General features: G+C 39.9%; 1 protein-coding gene across 9 annotated transcripts in view; it reads left to right on the top strand.

Moving 5' to 3' along the window:
• Positions 1 to 24093, top strand: part of r3hdm2 (R3H domain containing 2) — a 74324-nt gene extending 50231 nt beyond the window's left edge. For 5 of the 9 annotated variants that reach the window (XM_083938363.1, XM_083938367.1, XM_083938364.1 and 2 more), the window contains 13 exons: positions 2764 to 2999; positions 3847 to 4016; positions 5160 to 5258; positions 10498 to 10791; positions 14656 to 14791; positions 16044 to 16201; positions 16504 to 16643; positions 17062 to 17162; positions 17941 to 18110; positions 19623 to 19767; positions 20961 to 21052; positions 21558 to 21642; positions 22614 to 24093. In XM_083938363.1, the coding sequence (XP_083794489.1) occupies positions 2764 to 2999; positions 3847 to 4016; positions 5160 to 5258; positions 10498 to 10791; positions 14656 to 14791; positions 16044 to 16201; positions 16504 to 16643; positions 17062 to 17162; positions 17941 to 18110; positions 19623 to 19767; positions 20961 to 21052; positions 21558 to 21642; positions 22614 to 23008 (2221 nt within the window). In that variant the 3' untranslated portion in view covers positions 23009 to 24093. The remainder of the gene's footprint in view (positions 1 to 2763; positions 3000 to 3846; positions 4017 to 5159; positions 5259 to 10497; positions 10792 to 14655; positions 14792 to 16043; positions 16202 to 16503; positions 16644 to 17061; positions 17163 to 17940; positions 18111 to 19622; positions 19768 to 20960; positions 21053 to 21557; positions 21643 to 22613) is intronic. The other 4 variants (XM_083938370.1, XM_083938368.1, XM_083938365.1 and 1 more) reach the window with 3 other exon arrangements.
• Positions 24094 to 24469: the final 376 nt, after the last annotated feature.

Below are 24469 nucleotides of genomic sequence, written 5' to 3'. Positions count from 1 at the left end.
AAACATGACTGTTGTTGACACATTCATGTTGCTTTCTTGTAACAAAATAATGCAACAGTGCAACAAATTCCTTTTCATTATGTAAAAGTATGTACTATACATTCTGCTGTTTATAAATTTTGTATCTTGTGTGCACCTTATTTAGAGCATAGCCCTTCTTTTTCCCCTCAAACTTTTTATATTAATAACTTTCTTGTGTAGTTCTTAGACTTCAATTTTCTGTCTTCAACGTTTGAACCATCCAATTGTTCGCAGACTTATTTTTTAAGTCCTTTATCACTTTACTTTGCTGTTGCAGTAATTTCATTAGAGGTTGACATGTAAAATGATAATATGGCAATAATCATTTATGCTTGGAGTTTTGAATCATATGGCCTTTTTACATTTCACCTAAAAATGAGCTTAATATCCCGAGCCTAGCATTCACATAAGATATACAAGGTAATCTTTACAGATGACATGCTGTTCAACTAAGAACACCATAAAACTGCATACTTAACTTAACCAAAATAAGAAGCTCTTTTGTGCGGCATGGGTTAATTTATGTAACCACATAACAACAACAGCAGCATAGCTTCCCCTGTTTGTGTGTGTGATGGGGAATGCTGTCGTGATGAGAGAGTGGGGATGAAATATGTGATCAACAGCAGAATCCCTCCTCCTCTTCCTCCTCCTCCTCCTCTTCCTCCTCCCGCTCCTTCCGCTCTTCCTGCTCTCATCTTTGTCTGCAGAGCGAAGCGAAGTGTGCGCCTCCCTTCTTTACAGAGAACGCCAGAGCGCCCACCCTTCCTTAAAATAGGCTGTGCAGAGACAGGGCTCAAAAATAGATCCTCCATTAATTACAGTCTCTCTGAAATATTTATCAGCCATCTTCAAACACCACTCACTATCGCTAGGGTTTTACAACCCATACCACATCCCTGTTCTCGTCATGGAGATTCCCACAATCAGCCTTACATGTTTTGAATTTTACTCTTGTTCTCTCCACATGGACACTCTGTTCATATCCCTCTTCCACTTCTAAGAGGATGAAAAACAAGTGTTTACAGCAGTTGACTAGGCTTTTTTTTTTTACTCTGTTGTCTTCAATGCAGAGTCTTATGTCACTGTCTATGTTTTTCTATCTAGATTCAACTTAATTCTGCACCACCAGTATGTACAGCACATTTTTCTTTTTGGTTTTTCATTTTTCTTTTATTTTGTCATTTTCAAGCACAAGCACAGTAGTACCTAACCATTCACTTGTGATGGAGGGGTTTCCCCAGAGTGGTGGTTACTTTTACAGTGTGATCATTGGTTTTCTTGGCAGCTGCCCTTATCCAGGGTGACAGCATCACAACAACACAATGAGTGTGTAAACGGCAAAATATAGTTTAAAGAATCATAGTGGTGAACTAGTGTTAGCAAGTGGTTATTTTGTAGATAGTGTGTGTGAGTCTGAGTGTTGATGTACATCTGCTATTAATTCACAGGTGTATGTGTGTTTTGTTTCTAGAGATGAAACGGTATGAGAATGTCATGTCATAATTAAAGTAACCACGGTTATCAGTATTATTGCAGTATTGTTGAAATTATTGAAAATGTTTGAAAAAAGTAGCGATAACAAATAAGTAGAACTTGAAGCACTATGCACATTTTGTGTGCATACATATTAAAATAATAAAACAGCCTTTTGCAGCAATTTTCCTTCTGCACGTTCTGCAGACAGGGTGACCATCTTGGATCAGTATTCCCTCGCACTCATAAAAACAAAATTTGACCACACTTCAGACTTACACTCTCTTAGAATGCTGAAACATCCCTAAAGAGCTGTCAGTGCCTTCCGCCATGTTTTCATTAATGCAATACACACCCACGTTACTGTGCTTGTGTCTACGAGACTGTTGCAGACTTTGATCCATTCTGGACAGTTTATCCAAGTTGATGCTAATTCAGTAATGCTTACTGTCAGCAATTTTGCAGTGGTTTATCAATAAGCGGGTAACCGTTTCATCCCTACTTGTTTCTTCATTATTTTAAGTGCATGTGTTACTGTTTTCTGTTTTTAAAAGTATCACACATATGTATGCAAGTGCTCATTCTGTAAAGTCCCTGTGAATGATGCCTACAGTCTTTGATGGGTTGTGTGTTGGATTCATGTACGTTTGTCACTGTTTCACCCCAATGTTGATTGTCTGGAGCATCTTTCCTCCCTGCATGTATGTTTTTCTATGTGAATGGGTTTGGATGAGTGGTAGTGCGTTCAAATGTGTGTGGTCCTATGTTTAAATTTGGAAATAATATTGTTGGTGGATTGTTGCCTGATTTTTATTTTTTTTTTGTATTGTGGTTTCAATAAAACCAGCCAATGTGCATCTGTGTTGAATGCCCCATCCTAAATAAATCCTGTCAGACTGTGTCACCTCTACCTGTTTTTGACCTTACTGTGCTTTTCTGTCTCTGCTCTCCCCTCTATCCTATTTTGTCTTTGACTGTCCCTCCGTTTGTTTCCACCTTCCTTCTTCTCTGCTTCAACTTCTCCCATGTGCACACTTTCCCTTTTCTATATGTTCCTCGTCCTACCATGTCAATTTTTGTTTTGCTCCCCCTCTGACTTCACCTCTGCTTTCTTTACTTATGTTTCACGTGCTGCCTCTTAACTCTCCTCTCTTTTACTCTCCCTTTACTTCACTTCTTTTACCCCTTCCCTGCGTCTATCGACATGGTGTCCCCTTCATTTCATCTCTTTGTCTCCATTTTTCTCCCTATGCTGTCTTCTTTCAGAGGGAACCGCGAGAGCTCGAGCCGAGCGTCTAGCAGTCGTCAAAGCAGCACTGACAGTGACATGAAGTGCCTGGAGCCACGGCCCTGGAGCAGCACAGACTCAGACAGCTCCAACCGCACCCTCCGGCCGCCCGTCACTAAGGCCAGCAGCTTCTCTGGCATCTCCATCCTTACCAGAGGGGATAGCCTTGGAAGCAACAAAGGCTCACAGGGAAGCTGCAAAGGCTCTCGCTCTGGTAAGGGGGGGGGTTTGGGTGAGAGACATGACGTCTTTCCAGTGTATGTAATTAAAGCTAACATTGGCTAAGTTGTTACTATAACACTAACTTTTACTGTCCATTTTAATTATAGCTACTTAACTGAAACAAGCACAGCATACTCTTTCTCCTTTTGGGCCCTTGTAGGCAGTAAGACTGATTTTCTCGAGCTGTCAGCATTTTCTTTTTCAGCTTTCTAATGAAATCCTATGACACTGTTACTCTTGGCTGCTTGACAGATGATTCAGTACTTCTGTTTCTCCAGTAAAGACGTCAGGAGACGCTTTTGACTCACTGCCTCATGAATCTATTTCCTCTGTTACAAAAGCTGTCGGAAATTCCCGTAGGTAAAACATAAAGAAACTTGCTAACATAGCAACATTAATCCACCATAATGCAACACTCTGTGGGAGCTCTCTCAATTCAAAAAGAAAATCTGATGTTTTCAGTATTTGGTTGCTTCGTCCAGTGATTGTCAGGCAACCCTCACTTTTTCAGACGTAATATACAGAAATAAATTGAATCCTATTTTCCGGCTAATATGGTATTTTGATTGTGAACTGATTATGTAACAGTGTCTGCAGGTTTTAAACAAACATGAATCATTTGATACTATAATAAAACCCAGGCCTAATACATTTGATTTAGAGAGAGGCATCACTTCTTAGTTTGCCCTCTAGTGGTCATGGACACTTGGATTATATTGTATAGAAGAGGGAAAATACAGGTACAAGAATAAAACCCTGTAGTATTTTATATTTGTATGACAGAATTATTTTGATAAGAAAGGTTTTTGTGGGTTTCATGTCTTCTTCTACAACACTAGGCCTGCCCCTAGTCAGTCCTGATGATGTGTGTCCCCCACCTGCAGCCTCCCAGTCTAGCCGTAGCCTACTTCCCTGCCCGTCACAACAACCACAGCCCCAGGTTCAGCCTCAGACTGCCCTGCTGCCAACCCCACAGCAACACCCCATGGGAAACCACATGATTGCTCAGGTATGTACCTCCAATGAATACATTTGTCACCCATATCAGTAGAAGACTTTCAAGAGGATAGAATTGAATATGTTTAGTCAACATCTTTAGGGAACATATGCTCCTACTGTAAATGGGTTGGTTATTATCAGGGTTCCCTTGCATCCTAGAAAACTTGGAAGACAGTTGACCCATTTTCTAGTCATGAAAAAACACGGAAAATGAGAGAAAACATTGAAATGTCCTGGAAAATCTTTTGTCCTGGAAAAGGATTTTAGCCGATTTTCCTTTAGCTGAGAATGAACTACTCGGCTAACTATCAGAACTCCATTTGAAAGGGCTAAGTTCTGTTCAGGATCATATTAATGTTCAGATTTTTACATAAGTTTATGGACAAGATTTTTTAGTATAGAAAAAAATAAAATATTCATTTATTTTAAATATTTCTAAGTGTGTAAGAGATGATTCATATTCATAGATAATTCAGAGCCATAGACTGCGCTTCTTTTAAATCAAACTTCCACAGAGAGGAACACATTAGTGATCACAATCCTTGTCTGTCATGCCAGCTAGATAATCACTGAAAAATCGCCTGGGAAAGTCCTGGAAATTATCTCTAGGAAAGAGTGGGATTCCTGATTAACTTAACTTAATGTTGTGCCTGAGTCTGATTCTGGTCACATGTAAGAAGGAGATACTTTGAAAAACAACATACAAGTTATTGACAGTCAATGACAGCATATCTAATGATAGCCATTCCTAGTAGTAGTAATTGCATTTCACCTTGTAAACACAGTTTCAGTGCTTTTGTATAACTATTTTTTCATTAATATCCATCTATTCATTAACAACTTTTCCTCTGTGTTCTAACACACATCTTTCCTATGTTTTGATTTCTTGGTATACCCTTCTATCCGCCTGCTTCTGACGCCCTCACTATCACTGTCTCTCTCTCTCTCTCTCTCTCTCTCTCTCTCTCTCTCTCTCTCTCTCTCTCTCTCTCCTCTCTCTCTCTCTCTCTCTCTCTCTCTCTCTCTCTCTCTCTCTCTCTCTCTCTCTCTCTCTCTCTCTCTCTCTCTCTCTCTCTCTCTCTCTCTCTCTCTCTCTCTCTCTCTCTCTCTCTCTCTCTCTCTCTCTCCTCCCTCTTTCTGGTGGTGTGTAAAGCCGGTGGCATCTCTGCAGCCCTCTCAGCCTGTCTCCTACTCCAGCCCTTCCTGCCCCCAGGTTCTCCTGCCAGTTTCTCCTCCCCAGCAGTACACAATGGTACTGACACCTCATGTAGCTTCTTCTCTATATTTATTAATTTAGTCAGAGACTGCATTACTGACACCCCCCACTTTGCATTAAGCTATTGCTTTATTCTTCTAGAAATTCTTGTACTCATACTCTGTTCTTATTCACATTAGTTAAGTATTTAACCACAATTGTGGGAGAATTATTTTACTTTGTCATTCAAGACTGTTCATGTGGTACTTTATCTTTGCTATTACATTTGGTGTCTGCATGTACGTCAAGCACATGTGACTTGCTATATAATGAAGTCCTTTTTTTAGAGAGCAAATTTATGGTTGTTACTGTCGTCAGTTGTTTATATTCTTTGAATATAGACATGTTTGTCTTAGGAAATAACAAAACTCCATATGTCTGAGTCATCAATTAAAAAAACTGATCCCGAAAAAAATACTTTTAACAGAATTTGGAAGAAAAATGAAAATGTATTTTTATGTGATCCTACGTAATGTGGTTACATTTTGTAATATTCACTTCTTAAATAAATCCATAAAATAATTGATATTACAGTGCTCTCATCCTAATCAACGGAGTGAATATGTCATGAGTCGTGACCGGATGTGTGTTTGTATAGACCCAGACCTTAAAGGAGCTTCCCTCAAATATTTTTGGAAACACACTTGTTTTTTGTCGAACCCACAAACAGATGTGAAGATCAAAATGTCCTTTTAGCTTTAGCTCACAATCTAGTAGGGGTGTCATAATGCACGTATTTGTATAGAACCGTCATGGTACAGGCACTATTTGGCGGGTACAGAGGTGGACCGCTGTCCGTAAATGTGGCATACATAGCGTTTATAGGCGTGTTTCCACTAGCCCTATAGAGTGGTCGCTTGGAGGTTTCAGGGCACGCCCTCTCAAATGGCCCTTCACTCGCTGTGTTTCCATTACAAAAAAAAGGGAGAGACTCCGGAGGTGACGTATCAGTCTGAATGGGTTTAGATCGCCGTTGGTCAGATGATCATTGATACAGCGCTGTGCCCCATTTCCTCAAAGTGAGAATTTTTGATTTTTGATTTGATTTAAGGAGGGCCTGTATGATTCACAGTGTCAACTTATGTACAAGTGACTTGAAAGAAAACACTCCACCTTAAACATTCTGGGCGCTGTGAAAGTGTGTGTTGACAGACAAGCTGTAACCCCGCTTGCAGTAATAAAGTTATGGTATGTGTGTATGTGGGTGTGTGTAAATGGGAGAGAGGCAATGTGCTGTGCCAGTGCATGCACAGATCATTTTCTGCGCTGCGTTCTACTTAACCACTGGATAAAAAGACTTATGTGGGAATTTTTGGGGATTGGTTGACCTATACATTCTTGGAATCTGCAGACCTTGGGGAATCCAGAAACCAATGTTGCCACTTGCACGGACACTTTTACGGCAATCGGCAATAAATAATTATGGCATCATTTCAGCTACTTGGCCTCTAAACATCCTACAAACTCAATTAAATATGCCAATACTTTGTTTTTTCCGTGATCATGAATCCAATGGTGACCTCAGAATTGTTCTCAAAAGTGGGTTGTGGCGCACCCTAGTGGTGGGAAAAAACTGGCGCCTGCAAGAAATGGAAATCGAAATTGTTCCTCTAATCCCCCTTACTGATCCCATTTCAGAAATCCTACGACCAAATACTTAAAATTTCTGTATATGATTTTATAAAAAATGACATGTAAATTAAAACTATAATCTGTACAGAAATGTGATATACATGTTTTACACCATAGGCTGGTAACAGTAAGGGCAGAAAACTCAAAACCCAAAAACTCAAAAACTTTAATTTCATTGAAGCACCAGAAGCAATCTTTACCAACTAACAGATTTATCAAACAATATAAAATGTATCAAACAGTATATGAGGAGAGTCTCTGAACTTACACTTTTAATAGGTCTTCATCACTTTTCCTCTGTGTCATTTGGGCCACCCCATCATTCTCACACTCACTTCCACACAAACAAAGGTCTGTACAGGCCAGGTTGTGTTTCCTGCATTAACACTGCTTGGTTGTACAATCCGTCTTACAGTTACACCCAGGGCTCCAGATTCGACCAAAATTTGAGTGTGCGCCTGGTCGCGCACGTGCTACCAGATGTCTTGCCATATCAATATGTAAGTGGCCAAACAGCAACAGATAAAAAATGAACAATATGTAAGCAGTGTAAGAAGATAGTGCCGTCAGCACTGCAACACAAACACATAACGTGAGTTCCCACAACTAGTCACAGTGTCGGGACCTGACGGACCCGAAGTCTCCGTATGTGACGAGCTGCCGACAGACTGTCTCTGCCGTCCGTAAATGTGGTTCATATAAAGCATATACAGCGGGAGAAAACTCGGGTGTGAGTCGATGTACTTATAAAATGGAAACATATGTTACGTGAGTGACAGTCACACCGTTTCTTGTCCCGCTCACTCATAGAGCAGTGGCTGTATATTGTCAGCCGCGAGGCGGAGCCCTTTAATGCTGTAGGCTACCCCGTGGCTAACACAAGTACTATGCAAAGACACCTGCAGCACCACCACAGCTCTCTGCAGAAATCAACCCCTCTGACATTTTAAAATAGTGTCAAAATCTTGTTGTGTCACGTTCTCGTGGACTCAGTATCGTGTATTGTCCCGTCACAACCCTTATTCTGAATGTATGGTATAATTTATTAATATTGTACTGTCATGACAGTGATTTTGTAATTAATAAAGAACATTGTAATTTCTGCATCTTTTATTGATTCACAGTGTGTGCCCCTAAAATTTCTGGTTGCGCCCATAAAATTTTCAATTGGGGGCCACAGTGCTCCTACTGAAAAAGGTTATCTGGAGCCCTGCTTACACCTATGGGTGGAAAATAACTTTTTAGCTACTACCTTGTACCGTATTTTTCGGATTAAAAGTTGCTCCGGAGTATAAGTCTCACCTGCCGAAAATGCATAATAAAGAAGGAAAAAAACATATATAAGTCGCACTAGAGTATAAGTCGCATTTTTGGGGGAAATTTATTTGATAAAATCCAACACCAAGAATAGACATTTTGTCTTAAAAGGCAATTTAAAATAAAAATAGAATAGAGAACAACAGGCTGAATAAGTGTACGTTACATGACGCATAAACAACGACCTGAGAACGTGCCTGGTATGTTAACGTAACATATTACGGTAAGAGTCATTCAAATAACTATAACATATAGAACATGCTATACGTTTACCAAACAATCTGTCGCTTCTAATCACTAAATCCAATGAACTCTTCTTCCTCGGTGTCACTTCTGAACAACTCCGCCAACTCATAGGTACGGAAGTAGCAGGTAGCATCTTTTTTTTTCACAATGCACTTCTGCCATGACCCGCCCCCGCTGAATTTTGATTGGTTGAAGTGTGTGTGTGTGACGATTGCTGATATACGCCTAGTCTCTTGCGTGACTGAGATAAATAATAGCCCGGGCACATAAGTCGCTCCAGAGTTTAAGTCGCACCCCCGTGCCAAACTATGATTTATAATCCGAAAAATACGCTACAATGCATATCTCCCTATTTATAGGGTTTATGTTTATTTTACATTGTCCCTGTCTCAAAAATAAAATTACTCACTCACCTGACTCTCGAATGGCCTGTCGTGCAGGTGCAACCTTTGTTGTAATAGGCAGTATCTTGCCATTGGGGTCTTGGTAGTAGCCATGTTAGAGTGGGTCAAAAGGTTTTTGACTCATCATAGTCGCTTGGCACTACATCCTACTTTGGACCCGGACACGTTCAACTTGTTCTGCAAAGGCTCCGACTGTGGGTGGCAGCTTGCGGCTCTCAGCCAGATGCTTGCAGAACAGATGCAACCATAGGTCAATACTACTTTTTATATCGATGCCTTTTGGGCAGTACACTAAGCACACTAATTTTTTTTAGGGCATCTTTTACTTCCTGTTGCACGTCGCCTTCATCAGAGGGTTTCACCAGGGCAGAGAGGATGTCCCTGTCAGCCTTCATGTATTGTTGAAACCATCTAAATTTGCTGATTCTGGAGAATCTTCCAACATTGTCAGCTCCAGTGCCTCCTCTCCTGCCTTCTCTTGTCCCAGTGCTTTCCTGATTGGCTCAATCTCAACAGTACCTGATGCCAAATGTATTGCACTTTTTCTACAGAGCTTCTTGTAGTGTGCAACAGCCAGAACTAAGACATCTGTATCTGGGCCCAAGATGACCATCCATGCTTAGGGGCAGCGCTGTGTGACAGGTGCTGCTAAGCATATCATGAGTGTGTCAGCCTCCTTGTGGTTGTTTTCTTCAAAACACATTTTGCGGCGATTGCTTCTTGTGCTGCCTGATGCCGATGTGATGAACATCCTTTGGGAGTTTGCATTGTGGTTGAGAACTACTTGTGTATGGTTTACTTCACTTTTTAGGTTGTTTAGAGGCCAAGGTAGCTGAAATTCTGTATTTTATGTATTTGCCATATAAGTGTCTACAGATTCCAAAAATGTATAGGTCAACAAATTCCCCCATAATTCCCACAAAAGTACCTTTTTGTACACAGTGAACCTATAACCTAAGTTAATACTGCAGCTGCAATTATTTAAGAAGTATATTATTTACTGGAGAATTGCAGCAGTATTTTTTTTTTACATTTTATTTGTATGTTTCATACCTGTTTACAACTGTTGGGTTTAATTGTTAAACTTATAACTTATGTTCGTTCTGACAAACCTGCAGTTTTTTAGTTTTGCCCCTTAACTATAAACCGTACTGTCCTGTACTGTGACTTCAAAACCGAGGTACATACCGTGACTTAAATGTACCGTTACGCCCCTACAATCTAGCCACCATTACGTCTAGGAGTTGCCTTGACTTTCTACAGGACTGCCAAACACATTCTTCTTGTATTGGATGCAAAGTGGTGAAATTGGTATCAGTCCTCTTATCAGACTCTTTTTAAGATGGTAGATATTTTCCAAAATGTCACCGTGGTCCTTTAATACTCATATCTCATGCGCTCTCACTATAAATGAATCTACAGATATATAAAGCTGCATTTATAAAGTTTTAGATTGTGACCTATAGCTTCATATATCTCTAGATGTTGCACACGGTGATGTAATAATGCTAACAATGCCTTCTACTGTTTTTAGAGTACTGTACTATGTAGTCTAGATTCATACTATAAATGTTGTACTTTTATTTAGTGTAGTAGCAATCAAAACCCACTAGTGACATCATTCCTAATCTTCCCAGGGAGAAGAGCTGGCACCCCAATTTACCCAAATGACACTGAGTCGGCAGGGCTCCAGTGAGAACCCTGAGCCTCCACCTATGTATCAGGCTCCTCCCACAGTGTTGTCCCAGCACCCACCTCCTCAGACTGGATACATCATGGCTACCACTGGCCAGCCTATGCCGCCTCCGTCTGGCTACCAGCCTGCCACTGGACACCCCCATCCTCCACCTCCACCGCCTCCTCCTACCCAGCCTGTCATGCAGGCCCCACCACCCCCACAAGGCTACATGCAGCCCCCTCCACCTCAACAGGTATCTCCACAGGCTGCGAGTTCGTCTTCACACATGGGTTTTAGGTTTTGTTTGAATGTGGTTGGATTCCCACATATATACAATATTTCTCAAAAATTGATGGAACTATACCAGTGAAATAATATGTATACTTAAATGTACTTTTGTATTTTCAGCATAATAGTAATTGGCCCCAGGTCAACAAGATATGCTGTAACACTGTAACCTTCTTTTATATCACAAGTCAGGCCTGCAGAATTCACATGGATTAATATCCAGGATGGATACTTGAAAAGTGACATAAATATAATTAAGAAAAACATTTGTATTAAAATCTTAATTTAAGTTACTTTTCCTGGATGTTAGTCGCTTCACTGTGCAGAATGATGTACGTGCAGAAAGCTTGTTGGTCCCCACATTCAAAACGGTCACATTACTGCATTAGACAAACAGTTATCAGCGGGAACAGTTGACATTATCCTTATCATTTCTGGCAACAGAGGACTTGAGTGTTGTTGATTTTATTGGGGGGTGCTGCTATGTGTACTGGAAGAATCCACATAGTTTTTTCCATTAATGTTATGTATGTGTGAGAGTGAATTTCTCCTTTAGAATTTAATTTATTTCAAACTCGCTGACACTCATCTCAGTTCATATCAGACTGTTCCCGCTTCCTGAGATTTTTACCACTGTGGAGGATCATTTTCCTTACACCTCATATTAATGAGTGTTAATGTAAAGATTTGTTGATGATAGAGAAGGGTACACAGTGTAATCATGGCTGCACCTGATGAACATACAGATACAGTACAGAGAGACAAATGTTTTCTTGCACGTATGAGTGATATGACAGTCTTATGGTGGTTTTCTATTACAGGAACTATATGGCAAAAACAAAGAATGATTCTTGATTCATCTCGTGCATAGCCAGGGAACTCCAAAGCTGTAAACAAGGGTTACACAAAAGTGCAACTTAGTCATCTTCCTTTGCAGAAAAGGTGTACAGGGAAGTAACTACTGATAGATGCTGGATTAAGAGGTACACATCACAACTAAATTATGTTTTCTGTTTCTATAAAATATTAATTGACTAGCAGCAATTACAGTTAAACGTCACACTGTTTTCCAGTGAGTAACCGGTTCCTGGTACAAGGAAATAACTTGTCCAATCCTCTATCCAAAGCAAATAAACCCTCTCTACTTAGTATTTTTCTAGCTGTGGCACACCCCTGGCCTCAGGCTGCAAAACTACAAGAAAATCCCCTAAAAATGACAAAAATACAACCTCATTCATCTTGATACAAATGCAGATTGATGGTAATGCTATAGGTCTCACATCACACCTCTTTGTCTGCTGTGCACTGACTACAAGACAAGGTTACACTAGCTTAGCCATTAATTGTAACTGTACCAATATAACACCGTCTCTGCTTTACTAATGACCTTTTTCAAATTACATATTTGTCTCCAGGAATCTTCAAAGGAAACTATAAACCCGTAAAATGACACATTGCTGTAAACACTATCCAGTGATGCATAAATGCCATAAATACTACTCATTTAAAAGCTCTTTCTTTTATAAAATCAAAGAGTTAGTTGTGATTCCTGTAAAGTAGCACAACTCACCCAGTGGGGGAATTCGGGCCTCACACCCAGAATGCCATGTGTCAACTCCACAAGCTTGGTCTCAGTCAGTCAGCTCGTCTGTCATGTTCTTCCAATTGCAGAGGTGGTGACAATAATGAGTTCTCTCACTCTCTGTCACTCACACTCTTCCTTCCCTCCCTCAGGCTTTTGCTTGAATCTATAAAGCAGTTATTATAATTCTATTGAGCAGAGAGAACTAAATTGACCTAGCCATTAAACACCCTGTGGGAGACATTAGGCCCTGTAATGTTGCTCTGGGGCTATATTGTAAAGGCAGATGGTCTGTTTAGTAGAGTTTTTAATAGCTGAAGTTACTAAATTACTTTCTTTAGTAATAATAATAGCAACCGAGTTGTGTCTCTTATGAAGGGGATCTAGGATCTGTAGCATCTCCCTAATGCAGACTTTTTTTTTTTACAGTAGATGTGATGGAGAGTAGACAATGATAACTGGAATCATGTGAACGTTGTACAGTACTCAGACAGCAGAGCAAACCAGTAGTTGATAAAGGGCTTGGGGAAATGGCCAAAATCTTCTATCCCAATATAGATCATTTTACTTTTCGATAACAATAAATATCACAATATGTTTTCTTGTAATTAAAAAGTCTATAATATCCATGTGATAAAGTCTGTGTTTGTATGCCCCTCTTGTGTTAACAAATGAAAAGTACTTTTTATTTTATTAAGAACGTTAACATAACATGCTTGGATCAGAATGTAAAGTGTTGTTTAAATGTTGTAAATATGGCTATAAGACAGTTTTTCAACATTGTGATACAAATGATCTAGAAAAATAGATACGATAGACAATTATTTATCAATTTGACAATTTTTATCATCATATGGTCTAACTGGCGTACTTTTGTTTTCATTCCACATGCACTTGCTAATAACTAATAACTTCATCATAAATCTGTAGGCCTACCCATTCTTTGCAAACTTACAAACAGTTTTGATATGCTACTGCACTTTAAAATATGTTTTTTTTTTGTTTGACTTATCCATCTTGTCTCTTTTTTCAGTTTTTATTATAAAGATTTCATTTTCTGTGCTTTTCTTTTGTAGCTCCAAGCTTTGGCCTATACAGACGCCATCTTTGCCACTCGACACACCATGCTATATTATTCTCAATCTTCAGATTTCCATACTTGTATAAACAGCATTTGCTGGGCAAACAAGATGCTGTGTGTTGTTCAATGTGTGGGTGGTAGACAGTGTTACAGGAGTGCAAATATTGACACCGCTTCAGCTTCTAGATGGGCTGAGTGTTGTCATGTATGTAGATGAAGGTGGAGGCAGGAACTATCAATCCTCCTAACATTCAACTTCCTCCTGGTCCGTCCATTTGATGTGTCCTTTGTAAATTCTGCATGCTACATTTAGCCCACTTGTATAAGCCGCAAGTTGCATCAATCTTCAACACCTGGACCTCTGTAGATGTTGTCTATAGTTAAATGCTTTCTATTGAACATTTTAGTTTGTGCACTTCACTGTTGAACACTTACTGAAGGAAGCACATAATTGAGTTCTATAGGTATTAATACTTTATTAACAATCGATCACATGACTACTTATGGGCAAGCAGTTGCTTGTAGTTATAAAACTACAACGTTACAAAGGCGTCAAGTCTTTTTTTTTCTCTTTCTCTGGTCAGTTATTTTACTGACCTAATTCACTGTCACCAGTCTCATAAGTCTGTCGACTGTGTCGTTGTTTTTCGGACGCTGCAGGCAGCTGTTTACTGTGCTCTGACTGCACACTGTGTTCTGTACCAAACAGCAGACAAGCTAGTAAAAATAGTGGAGCATTTAGAAGCTAAAGCGACTTTTTCCCTGACAAGTGGAGGACAAACATAACTAAATGAATATTGGACTTAAAATCATCAGGTGGACAGACACTTGATTCCTAATGAATGCTAATGTTGCTTCCTATCTGCTGGTTGTGTAACTAGGAAACTGTATGCTATGTAATGTTTTCAGAGCCTTTTTCTACTGCCCCCAAGTGGCCAATATGGGAGTTATTGCAGGTTTAATTTGCTTAAAGTGATATATGATACTAAAAACACATAAAGCGGCAATCTTGTGTTGTCAATGCCATTGAAATACATGCAGGGGTTCCCTGGTAATGTCTCAGAGTTTAAGACTGCTAATTTAAGTCACTTTGTTTCATCAACATTTCTCTCTCATCATTATTTTTGTATTTATTCATCTCTAAACTTTTGTTAATTTCTCTAAAGATACAGGTATCATACTACTCTCCTGGTCAGTATCCCAACTCAGGCCAGCAGTACCGTGTGCCCCAGCCCATAACCCACCAGGTGTCTTATCCTGCCCAGCGCACACAACCCATGCCTCAACCTACACAGCAATCAGGTCAGTACATTTTGTTATGCTGTGTACAGTGTGTCTTTTGAATTTCATATTTATATTGGGTATGGTATCACTAGAAATCAGAATAAAGCTATAAAAAAAATAAAATAATTTTTTTCTTAATTTGGAGCCCTTTCCAAAATGTATTAGACAATACACGGGTACAGTCCACTTCATTTTATAACTGTATTTTGTTGTTCCCTCAGCAAAGAACTGCTAAATCATACTTGGGTTTAGATCTTCCAGGTGAAAGGTTGATTTTAAACAACCTTGTCCCTGCATTGTTCCGCCAGATCAAATATGCTCGGACCAAAATAGAGCGCTTTTCTTTTTTTTCTTCCTGGAAATCTGTGACAGCTTCATCCCTCAATCTCTTTCATTTGGAGTCTGTCAAGGTTGGCTGTGTGTTTATACAGTAAGTGAAAGATAGATTGTTGACAACCTGAATGAACTCTGGCTTATAGTGTAGGTCTGCCAGATGGATCATGAACTTTGTGGTCAGCGTGTCATTGCATCAATCCATGGCTGCTACTTGGGTATATATATATATATATATATATATATATATATATGGGTGTATATATATAACCCTGCTATTCTAATTTTTCATTTTTTATTATTTTTTATTAATTTTCAGAAATTCTGAAAAAAAAATTCACTTGAATGTTGTAAGGCAAAATGTGTAAATCATGCAGGAAAATATACTTTACAGTGCCTATAAAGTCATGTATAAATAAAATCATATATTTATATATATTATATTATATATATATATATATATATATATATATAATATACTTGTTTGATATGCGATTAAAGGTCATGATATATTAAGAAAAGTATAAAAAAAACGTTCGTGAGCTATGATTGTTAAAGATTGTAATTGATGTGATGCTTTTTTGGCTTGAGAGTACATCATACTTCTGGGTTGTGAAACAATTGATTTTTGTACAAATAAAGGGGTAATAACATCCTTTATTTTAAATAAAAAAAAGGTATACAGTATACAAACCTAAAAAACTATCAAGGTAGTCCGTAGAAATGTATTGTGTTTTTGTGACTCATCATTCAAGTTGCCTCAGATTTGTTCCTTTAGTTGGAGTCAACTCTAGTTCTGTCCTGTTATATAGTCATTTCACCCTCAAAGACAAAGGCACAACTACCCTTTATCTCCTTTTCTTCTCTCTTGTACTGTACTCTTTTTTTATCACAGTCCTCTAATTGAGTTCCTCCAATTATTGTCTGTTGCTATCAGGTCTCCAAACCATGATGCCCAGCCAGCAGCCGAGCTACCAGGGCATGATGGCAGTGCAGCAGCCCCAAAACCCTGGTCTGCTCAATTCCCAGAGGGCAGGCATGGGAGGACAAATGCAGAGCATAATGGTTCAGTACCCACAGATGCCATCATATCAGGTATGGACAGCTAAAGGACATATTAATAAAGGATACAAGTGTTATTGATTGTGCCTCGTGAGCTAAACATTTTAGCCCTATTTGCCTAATCTTGCAAGGTTAAACAGCTCCATCTGCTGCACACATAAAGGTATAATATGTAGTGTTATACTAAAAACAATGTATAAATTAATACTAAAGTAATCCATCTCAATCATCACATTCTCTGCATTCATTTTTAATCTGAAAATGCGGCACGTTATACATTAAGAAATGTTCCATATGAGCCGATACTTTTCTCTTGACCCTTTACACTTTTCTAGGTACCAGTGGGAAATGAAAATCAGCAGGTGGTGCAGCAGCAGTACCAGCAGCAGGTGATGGTGCCAGTCAGCCAGTCTGTCCAGGGGCCCATGCCCGTCTACTACAGTGTTATCACACCCACACAGCAGAATAGCACAAGGTATGTACATCATATTCATACAAATAAGTTGGCAATAGTATAAAAAACCCATATGTTGTGCATTAAACATAAACTTTTCTGTGAGAGCATTTCCTCATGTCAGTGAAGTTGTATATTGTTTAACTTGGCCAGCATTTTTATTTTTATAAATTAAGCACAGAAGCTCTAATGTGTTTTTAATAGTAATGTATTTGTGATTTCTCTGAGTGGCTCTTCATTCTTCTCATGAACCAAATGTAGCCTCAGCAGATGACTGCTAAATATTTAAACTTGACACCTTGGTAAACACATTTGACATATACTCTCTTCTTAATCTTCTGGATGGGTTGTGTGGGTATCTATCCTCTTGTATGTGTGTGTAACTTATCTTTCCCCATACATTTATTTTTTTCCTCTTTGTATGTGTCTAATCCTGCAGCCCGTCAGTAGGTTACCTGCAGCCCCCCACCTCTGAGCAGTATCAAATCACACAGTCGCCGTCCCCTTGCAACCCTCAACAGTTGCAGCAGCAATATTCAGGTGAGACTTTGAGTCAAGAGGTTGTCAAGTGACCGTTAATTAAACATTTTGGGATCACTAGATTAATGTGATTTCAGCTTTTTCTTAAATTTAGTTTTAAATAGTTTTATCCAAAAAAATGAATGCCTGGAATCTTTTGCAGTTTGCATATTACATTTCACAGTTACTGTTTATAATGTTATAGCTCTATTGTTGCATTATTGCTTCTTTTTTTTAACTTATTTGTATTATTAATTTTATTTATTATTATAGCATCAGTGCAGAAGTTGCAAACCTAACCTAATTGTACTGTGACAATAAAGGTAACCTATTCCGTGATATCAAGGTTGCAACTGTCCTTTAAAAAAATAGGTGAAAGGTATTCAGGGTAAAGTTGAGACAGCGGTACACAAGATCAACACATTGAACTTAAACACAAATTGCCTTAAAAAGGAAATGTTTGAAGAAATCACTTTAAACCCAGAAAGGCCTTGTGCTCCTATTTGGCCTTAAGTAAATGATGATCGTAGTGCTTGTCACTTTATCTTTTCAACCTCTGCTTTTTTCTTGTGTTATTTACTCAGCTGTATGTTAAATTCAAATTAAGGGGAGGGGGTCTTAAAGAGACAGACGATAAAACAGCATTTCAGACAGATGATGGATACAGGCATATTCAGACAGACGGAAAAATGAAGTGTCTTTTGAACATTAACGCATGTAAACATGTTCTAGTAGAAATCCTAAATACATATCACTGGTTTATTTACATCTGTCCCTGTCTCTCTTTATGCTCTCTCAGGAGTACCACCTCCTGGCCCTGGGGTGATGGTCATGCAGCTCAGCGTCCCAAATGGACCACAGCCTTCCCAGAACCCTCCTCTGGTCCAGTGGAATGCATGCAAGTACTACAGCATAGAGCAGAGGCCCAGCAAGCCAGGAGAGCTCTATAAACCAGACAACACTCCGCAGGTGCGCACAAATACACATATATTTACAAATAATGTCGCCCCACAAAAATAGTGCAATGTTATTTGTAAATGAGTGAATGTGAAGGATCTTGTGAATCCAGGCTGTACCTCACAAATCTATCATTAATGTGCATACTCATTTACTAGCAGCCCCCCTAGCGAGCAACAGGCGCAATGAGAACGACATAACTCATGTTTATATTTGGCCGGGATTTTAACATGTTATTAAGATTAATTGATTACAGAAAAATTCTGCAATTCGCAATTAATCGCAATTTATCTTTGCACTCTGTGCGGAACGTTGCTCATTGCACGAGTTCCTGCCCGGCCCGTAATATTGATGCACAGGACACAACACGAGATAAATGAAACCGATGAGAAGCAAGATTATAAGTTGTTGCTGCATACAGTCGGCGACATTTGAGTCTAAGAAACGACTGAGTGGAAACATGGACAAGAGCATGGCTGTGTAAAAAAATCACCTCCCACCGGAGCTCTTCAGCCTCCGCTCCACCCCAACACTGAACATGCTGCAGCTAAAGTTAACACAGACAACGCTGAACATGTTGCAGCTAACTTTAGCCCAGGCAACACTGAACATGCTGCAGCTAACGTTAGCACAGGCAACACTGAACATGCTGCAGCTAACGTTAGCACAGGCAACACTGAACATGCTGCAGCTAACGTTAACACAGACAACGCTGAACATGCTGCAGCTAACGTTAACACAGACAATGCTGAAGATGTTGCAGCTAACGTTAGCACAGACAACACTGAACATGCTACAGCTAACGTTAGCACAGACAACACTGAACATGCAGCAGCTAACATTAGCACAGACAACGCTGAACATGCTGCAGCTAACATTAGCACAGGCAACACTGAACATGCTGCAGCTAACGCTAGCACAGACAACACTGAACATGTTGCAGCTAATGTTAGCACAGGCAACACTGAACATGCTGCAGCTAACGTTAACAAAGACAACGCTGAACATGTTGCAGCTAACGTTAGCACAGACAACACTGAACATGCTGCAGCTAACGTTAGCACAAAAAACGCTGAACTTGCTGCAGCTAACGTTAGCACAGACAACACTGAACATGCTGCAGCTAACATTAGCACAGACAACGCTGAACATGCTGCAGCTAACGTTAACAAAGACAACGCTGAACATGTTGCAGCTAACGTTAGCACAGACAACGCTGAAAATGCTGCAGCTAACGTTAGCACAGACAACGCTAAAAATGCTGCTGCTAACGTTAGCACAGACAACGCTGAACATGTTGCACCTAACGTTAGCACAGACAATGCTCCTAGGAGGGACTGTCATTAATTGATTAATCATTTTTGTTTCTGTGTTTTTGAAAACATGGGAGAAAAAGCACTCCATGTTTAACTGTTTATTTTATGCCAAGGATATTATTCTAAATAGTTTTGCAATGTCAGGTTTCCACTTCTCTTGAATATACTGTATTATTATATATTCTATGCTTTTTTTCTCTGTGACCAGGCCAGTACCCAGCTGACGAGTCCCCTTGCCTCCCCCACTCAGTCCCCTACCCCGTCTCCTTCCGGCAGCGTCAGCAGCGTCTGTCCAGGCCTGGGACCATTACCCCTCATTTCCCAGTTTCCCCGGCCAGGAGGACCAGCTCAAGGTACAAATGAACAAAGAGAGTGAAGGTTCAAATCATGGAACGTATATAAAGATGCAGGAGTGAAGCCAAAACATCTCCATGTAAGGGAATGGGACATGGGCCAAGCTAAGTACAAGATATATGTCAAATACATTTTTTTCCAAAGATGGTCTCTGTCATTTTAGGTAGTTCAGATCGTTCTGTTTGTTAAAGTGTTATTTGTTCTGATAAGTTTAGTTTTCATTAGTTATAAAAATGTGCTATAAAAATGGGGTGAAACGTCATGATTGATAGCTGTGATTGAATCACAATTGGTCCGTTGAGACTTTAATAACACTGTATCTCTAATTGAGAAACTAATTGCAAAATAGGAAGATTTCAACGTCTGTATCCGGAACATTTTGGCTTCACTTTTGTACAGATGTCATCCATCTTTATATCTAGTCTCTCAAAAACCTGCTGTCAACGTGTTTACAGATCCAGTTATGACCATTAGCAATTATGGCCAAAACTACAAAAATAAATGATTGATCCTTAACAAAGTTTACAGGCAAATAAACATTAACTATTGTTACAGCTGTGTGCTTGAATCACTGCTTACACTTGTGCCACAGCGACCTTTTAGACTGCGTCAGGTGACTTTTGGCCCCGAGCCAACAGTCTTAGCAGGTTCACACGACTGGCACTGTGCCACTGGGTCAAACCTCCTGTACCCACACATGACTTTACCTCGTCCCTGTCCTTTGACCCATATTTGCACAGAGCCACAATACCTTTTACTGATAAATAGACCCACTGTCTGGAATGTGTGATTACACGTAAAAGTACAGTCTTGCATCACTCTATGGTCCACGTAATGACGCAGTTTTTTTACCGGGTTGTCTATAAGATACTGTTGTATTATTCTACATTTGCTTTGACTCATTTCTAATGGCTTTAGCCTGGCATGGTTTTTATTTTTACTTTCCATATTGTGTTAAAAAGAAATCTCTGCCAATTCCAAAAATCTTCATTATCATCCATCTCCTTTCTGACCAAGTGCATTCATTATTATAACACTGTTCTTATGCTGTCCTCTTGGCCAGGTCTCTTGAAACAGAGAAAGTTTGGTGACAAGGTTATCAGACCACTCTAGTGGGGCATTACAACTCTTAAATTGAAGTATTTTCAGGGTGGATTATTTTTGATTTTAACTTGTGATTTATGTTGTTTAGGTGATGGGCGCTATTCTCTGTTGGGGCAGCCTCTCCAGTACAGCCTGTGTCCTCCTCTCATGCATGGCCAGTCCTCCTACAGCTCCCATCAGGTCAGTCCTGCAGATGTTTGTACTAATCATGTCATGAATTCCCCACTCTAAAAATGTAATAAAATATACCAGCAGGCCAGCATCTGTGTTTTCTGTCGAGAGAGTTTCTTTAGAGTTTAAATTTGACGTTGCTAGTTTACACTTTTAGATTATTGATTCATACCTTTACCCTTGCAGGTTGGTTACTTGCAAAGTGTGACACAGCTATAAAAATAGATGAAAATGTAACTTATAAATGTTTTGCCGACCAACTAGTCCCCTCAGGATATCTTGGTTCTGTGAATGAAAATTGTTTTGTTTTTGTAAATAGTTAGAAATCCTTCATTGCTGCATACTGTGTAACCAGGAGGTAATAAAGCTCCATACATTTTAAATGGAAGTCAAAATACACTGTGAGCTGGCTTTCCAGTGACAACTAACTGATCGCTTCCACCACCATCCAGTGTCTTGTCGTGGAACTGCATTGTAATAATAAAGCCTCATAAGATCTTTGTTATGCGTTCAGGGCCAAGGAGTAATGAAACACGGGGCACGAGGGAAAAAACAAACACTCAAATCCGCTTCAACAGACCTCGGCACCACTGATGTTGGTAAGTTAGAGATGCATCATCACAGGCCAGGAAATCATCTAGCAGTGTTATATTTTTCTGCAGGTATTACTCACTCTAATGTGGTCTTGTATTTTCAAAGAACTCTGTGAGAATTTAGAGGTACTTTCTGTTCTCATTTGAGCACCTTTGCTAATGATGTTCAGGTGTATGTGTGAAAATGTGTAAGTAGATACTTAAGGGCAGCAGAGCGTGTGCCTAGATTGTATAAATTGTCCTATGTTGCTTACGTTCTTGTATTTTTCTCACAAACTCCTCCATCTGATGTGGGCGGTATCTGTTTTTTCATACCTAAACATCTTGGCATTTTACCGGGCTGTACATTATATGACGGTATATTATATGACCATGACTACGTTACGTTCCACAAGCTTTCTTTTTAGTCTCATAAACTCACAAAATGCCAAGAAAGTATAAAGGGAAATATTCTTATTTTCCTTATTAAAAAGAAATACAACCGTACACCTTCTGAAAATAATAGCTTAATTGCCTTGTTAAGTCGTTATAAAATACTCTTCTTTCAAACTGGACAGAAACAAATTAAAACTCACCAAACCCTCTTTGTCCAAGTCTGGTTTGGTCAAAATTAGCTTTAACTCACCGAGTTAGATGTAAAAAATATTCTGGCCCTACTGCGGTTTTTCCCCTGCTGACACTGACCTTGATGGCCTGTATGGCCTTTACTAGTTGGTCCTGAAGCATCATCCCCACCACTTACAGTCACCAGAACAGGACAGACTGAACTCTGGTGGCTTGTGCTGTGCACTACATCGCCTACATCAGATTAATAAAAAGATGAGCATTTCTGTCTCTTTTGAAAATCATACTGCATTGATAAATACCTTGGTATGCCATAATACTGTGATGCTACCCAGTGTATACTGACATGTGCTCACAGATGCATTTTAACATCTCTCTCTCTCTCGGACTCTCCTCGTCTCTTCTTTGCCTAGTGGTGAGTCGAGTCCTCGAGGTAACAGATTTGCCAGAGGGGATTTCACGTCCAGAGGCTGAAAAACTCTTCAACCAGCTGTCGATGTGCGGTGCCAAGATCCAGTGGCTGAAGGAGCCCCAGGGAGGCCGAGGAGGAGCAGGAGGCTGTGGCCCCTGTCCCAGTGCAGGGCCTGTAGGGCCGGGAGCCACTGCTGGGCTCGGGGTTAGCGTGGGAGCAAAGTGTGACAGCAACGACCCGGCTCACCTCTACACAGTAGTGGCAGTGTTCCCCAGCACCATGGCTGCCCAGAGTGCTTCCTTCAAACTTAACAACAGCGGGGCCAGCCTCTTCAAACTGAGGGCCGCCAAAAAGAACTATGACCTGCGTGTGCTGGAGAGAGCGAGTTCTCAGTGAAAGGTTAAAGGGAGGCGGAAGGAAAGAAAGAAAGTGAAAGACAGAAAGAAAGAGAGACTATTGGTGGAGTGGTGGAAAAGGAAGGAGGACTGAGGCGGACTGCTTTAAGTGTACAATTTCAAAACAAAACTAAAAAAATACTTGAGTTAAATGATGTGTCAAATGTATAAAAGGGAAGAAGGTGTGAATCATGAGGTGGCTGGTGTTTGGTTTTTAAATATGATCTGTTTGTTTTTATCCATTGTTTTTGTTTTGTATTTATATAGCAGACGAGCACACAAGACACGCGAGCATGTGTTTCACTGTTGCCGTGGAATGTGTGCTGCCATCATACAAAAACACATGCAAGGACACACACACACACACACACACACACACACACACACACACACACACACACACACACACACACACACACACACACACACACACACACACACACACAGGCAACAGGGTCACGTAGCACATAACAAAAACACACTGGACAGTCGACCTCAGTCAAACCTTTTCCTCCTCCCTTGGCTCTCCAACCCTTCTTCCTTTTCCTCCTTTTCCTGCCAATGCTTTCTCGCCTTCAACTTTCCGTCACCCAGTCGTCTCTTAATCTCACATATTTATGAATTTTCATACGCACAGTTGCGCACTCTCTTCGCTTTTCCCAACCGCTTTCGGCTCTCCTTTCTTGCCATGTCTCATACTGCCTCCTATCTTTCTCTGCTCCTCTGTCGCTCTCATGTACTCTCTCGCTGCTCTCTTCTTTCTTGCTTTCTGTTTGCCTTACTGCTGTTGTGGGTTTCTGTAATGCGCTGTTTTCGTTGTTTTTTTTTTTCTCAGAAGTTTTTTTTTTTTTGGGATTCAATATATTTATATAAGTGATGTAAGGAATAAAATAAATCTATATATTCAGTGATTTGTCTTTCTTTCCCCTGAGTGAAAACATTTAGGTCTTCCTTTTTCCTTTACTCCTTCCCTCTTCATCCCCCTCTCCTGTTTCCTCCTTACTGCCCTTTCCCTTACTTCTTTGGTCCTCCCTTCTCTCTCACAACTGCCCCACATCCCCTCACTCCACCCCAACATCCCATTGTGTTTGCGTTTTTTTTGTTGACAGCTGTGCAGAACGTATCAGAAGAAGTAGTTAAAGTGCACAATGATTGCATATGTCTACTGTAAATTTTATTTAATATGTTATTTTTTGTTTGTTTTTCAAAATATAAAAGTCGAGAAAAAATCTATCAAAACATCCTCTGTGTCATGTGGTTCATTGTTACTGTCGCTGAGCTACACAGCGCTGTAAACCACTGTGTGTATACACAGCATATGTGCACAGATGGCAATACACAGTGTCTTAGTAAGGTGTTGGACCGCCGCAACAGCCTCAGTGCTCCTTGGCATCTTTTCTACAAGTACAACTTTCATTTTAAAGATATTACTCCCTTCATTGAGATTTTTTTGAATATCTAT

This window comes from Echiichthys vipera (genome assembly GCF_963691815.1).
Source record: "Echiichthys vipera genome assembly, chromosome: X".
In the NCBI taxonomy this organism is placed as follows: Eukaryota; Metazoa; Chordata; class Actinopteri; order Perciformes; family Trachinidae; genus Echiichthys; species Echiichthys vipera.
This window is presented reverse-complemented; position numbering and strand designations above follow the sequence as displayed.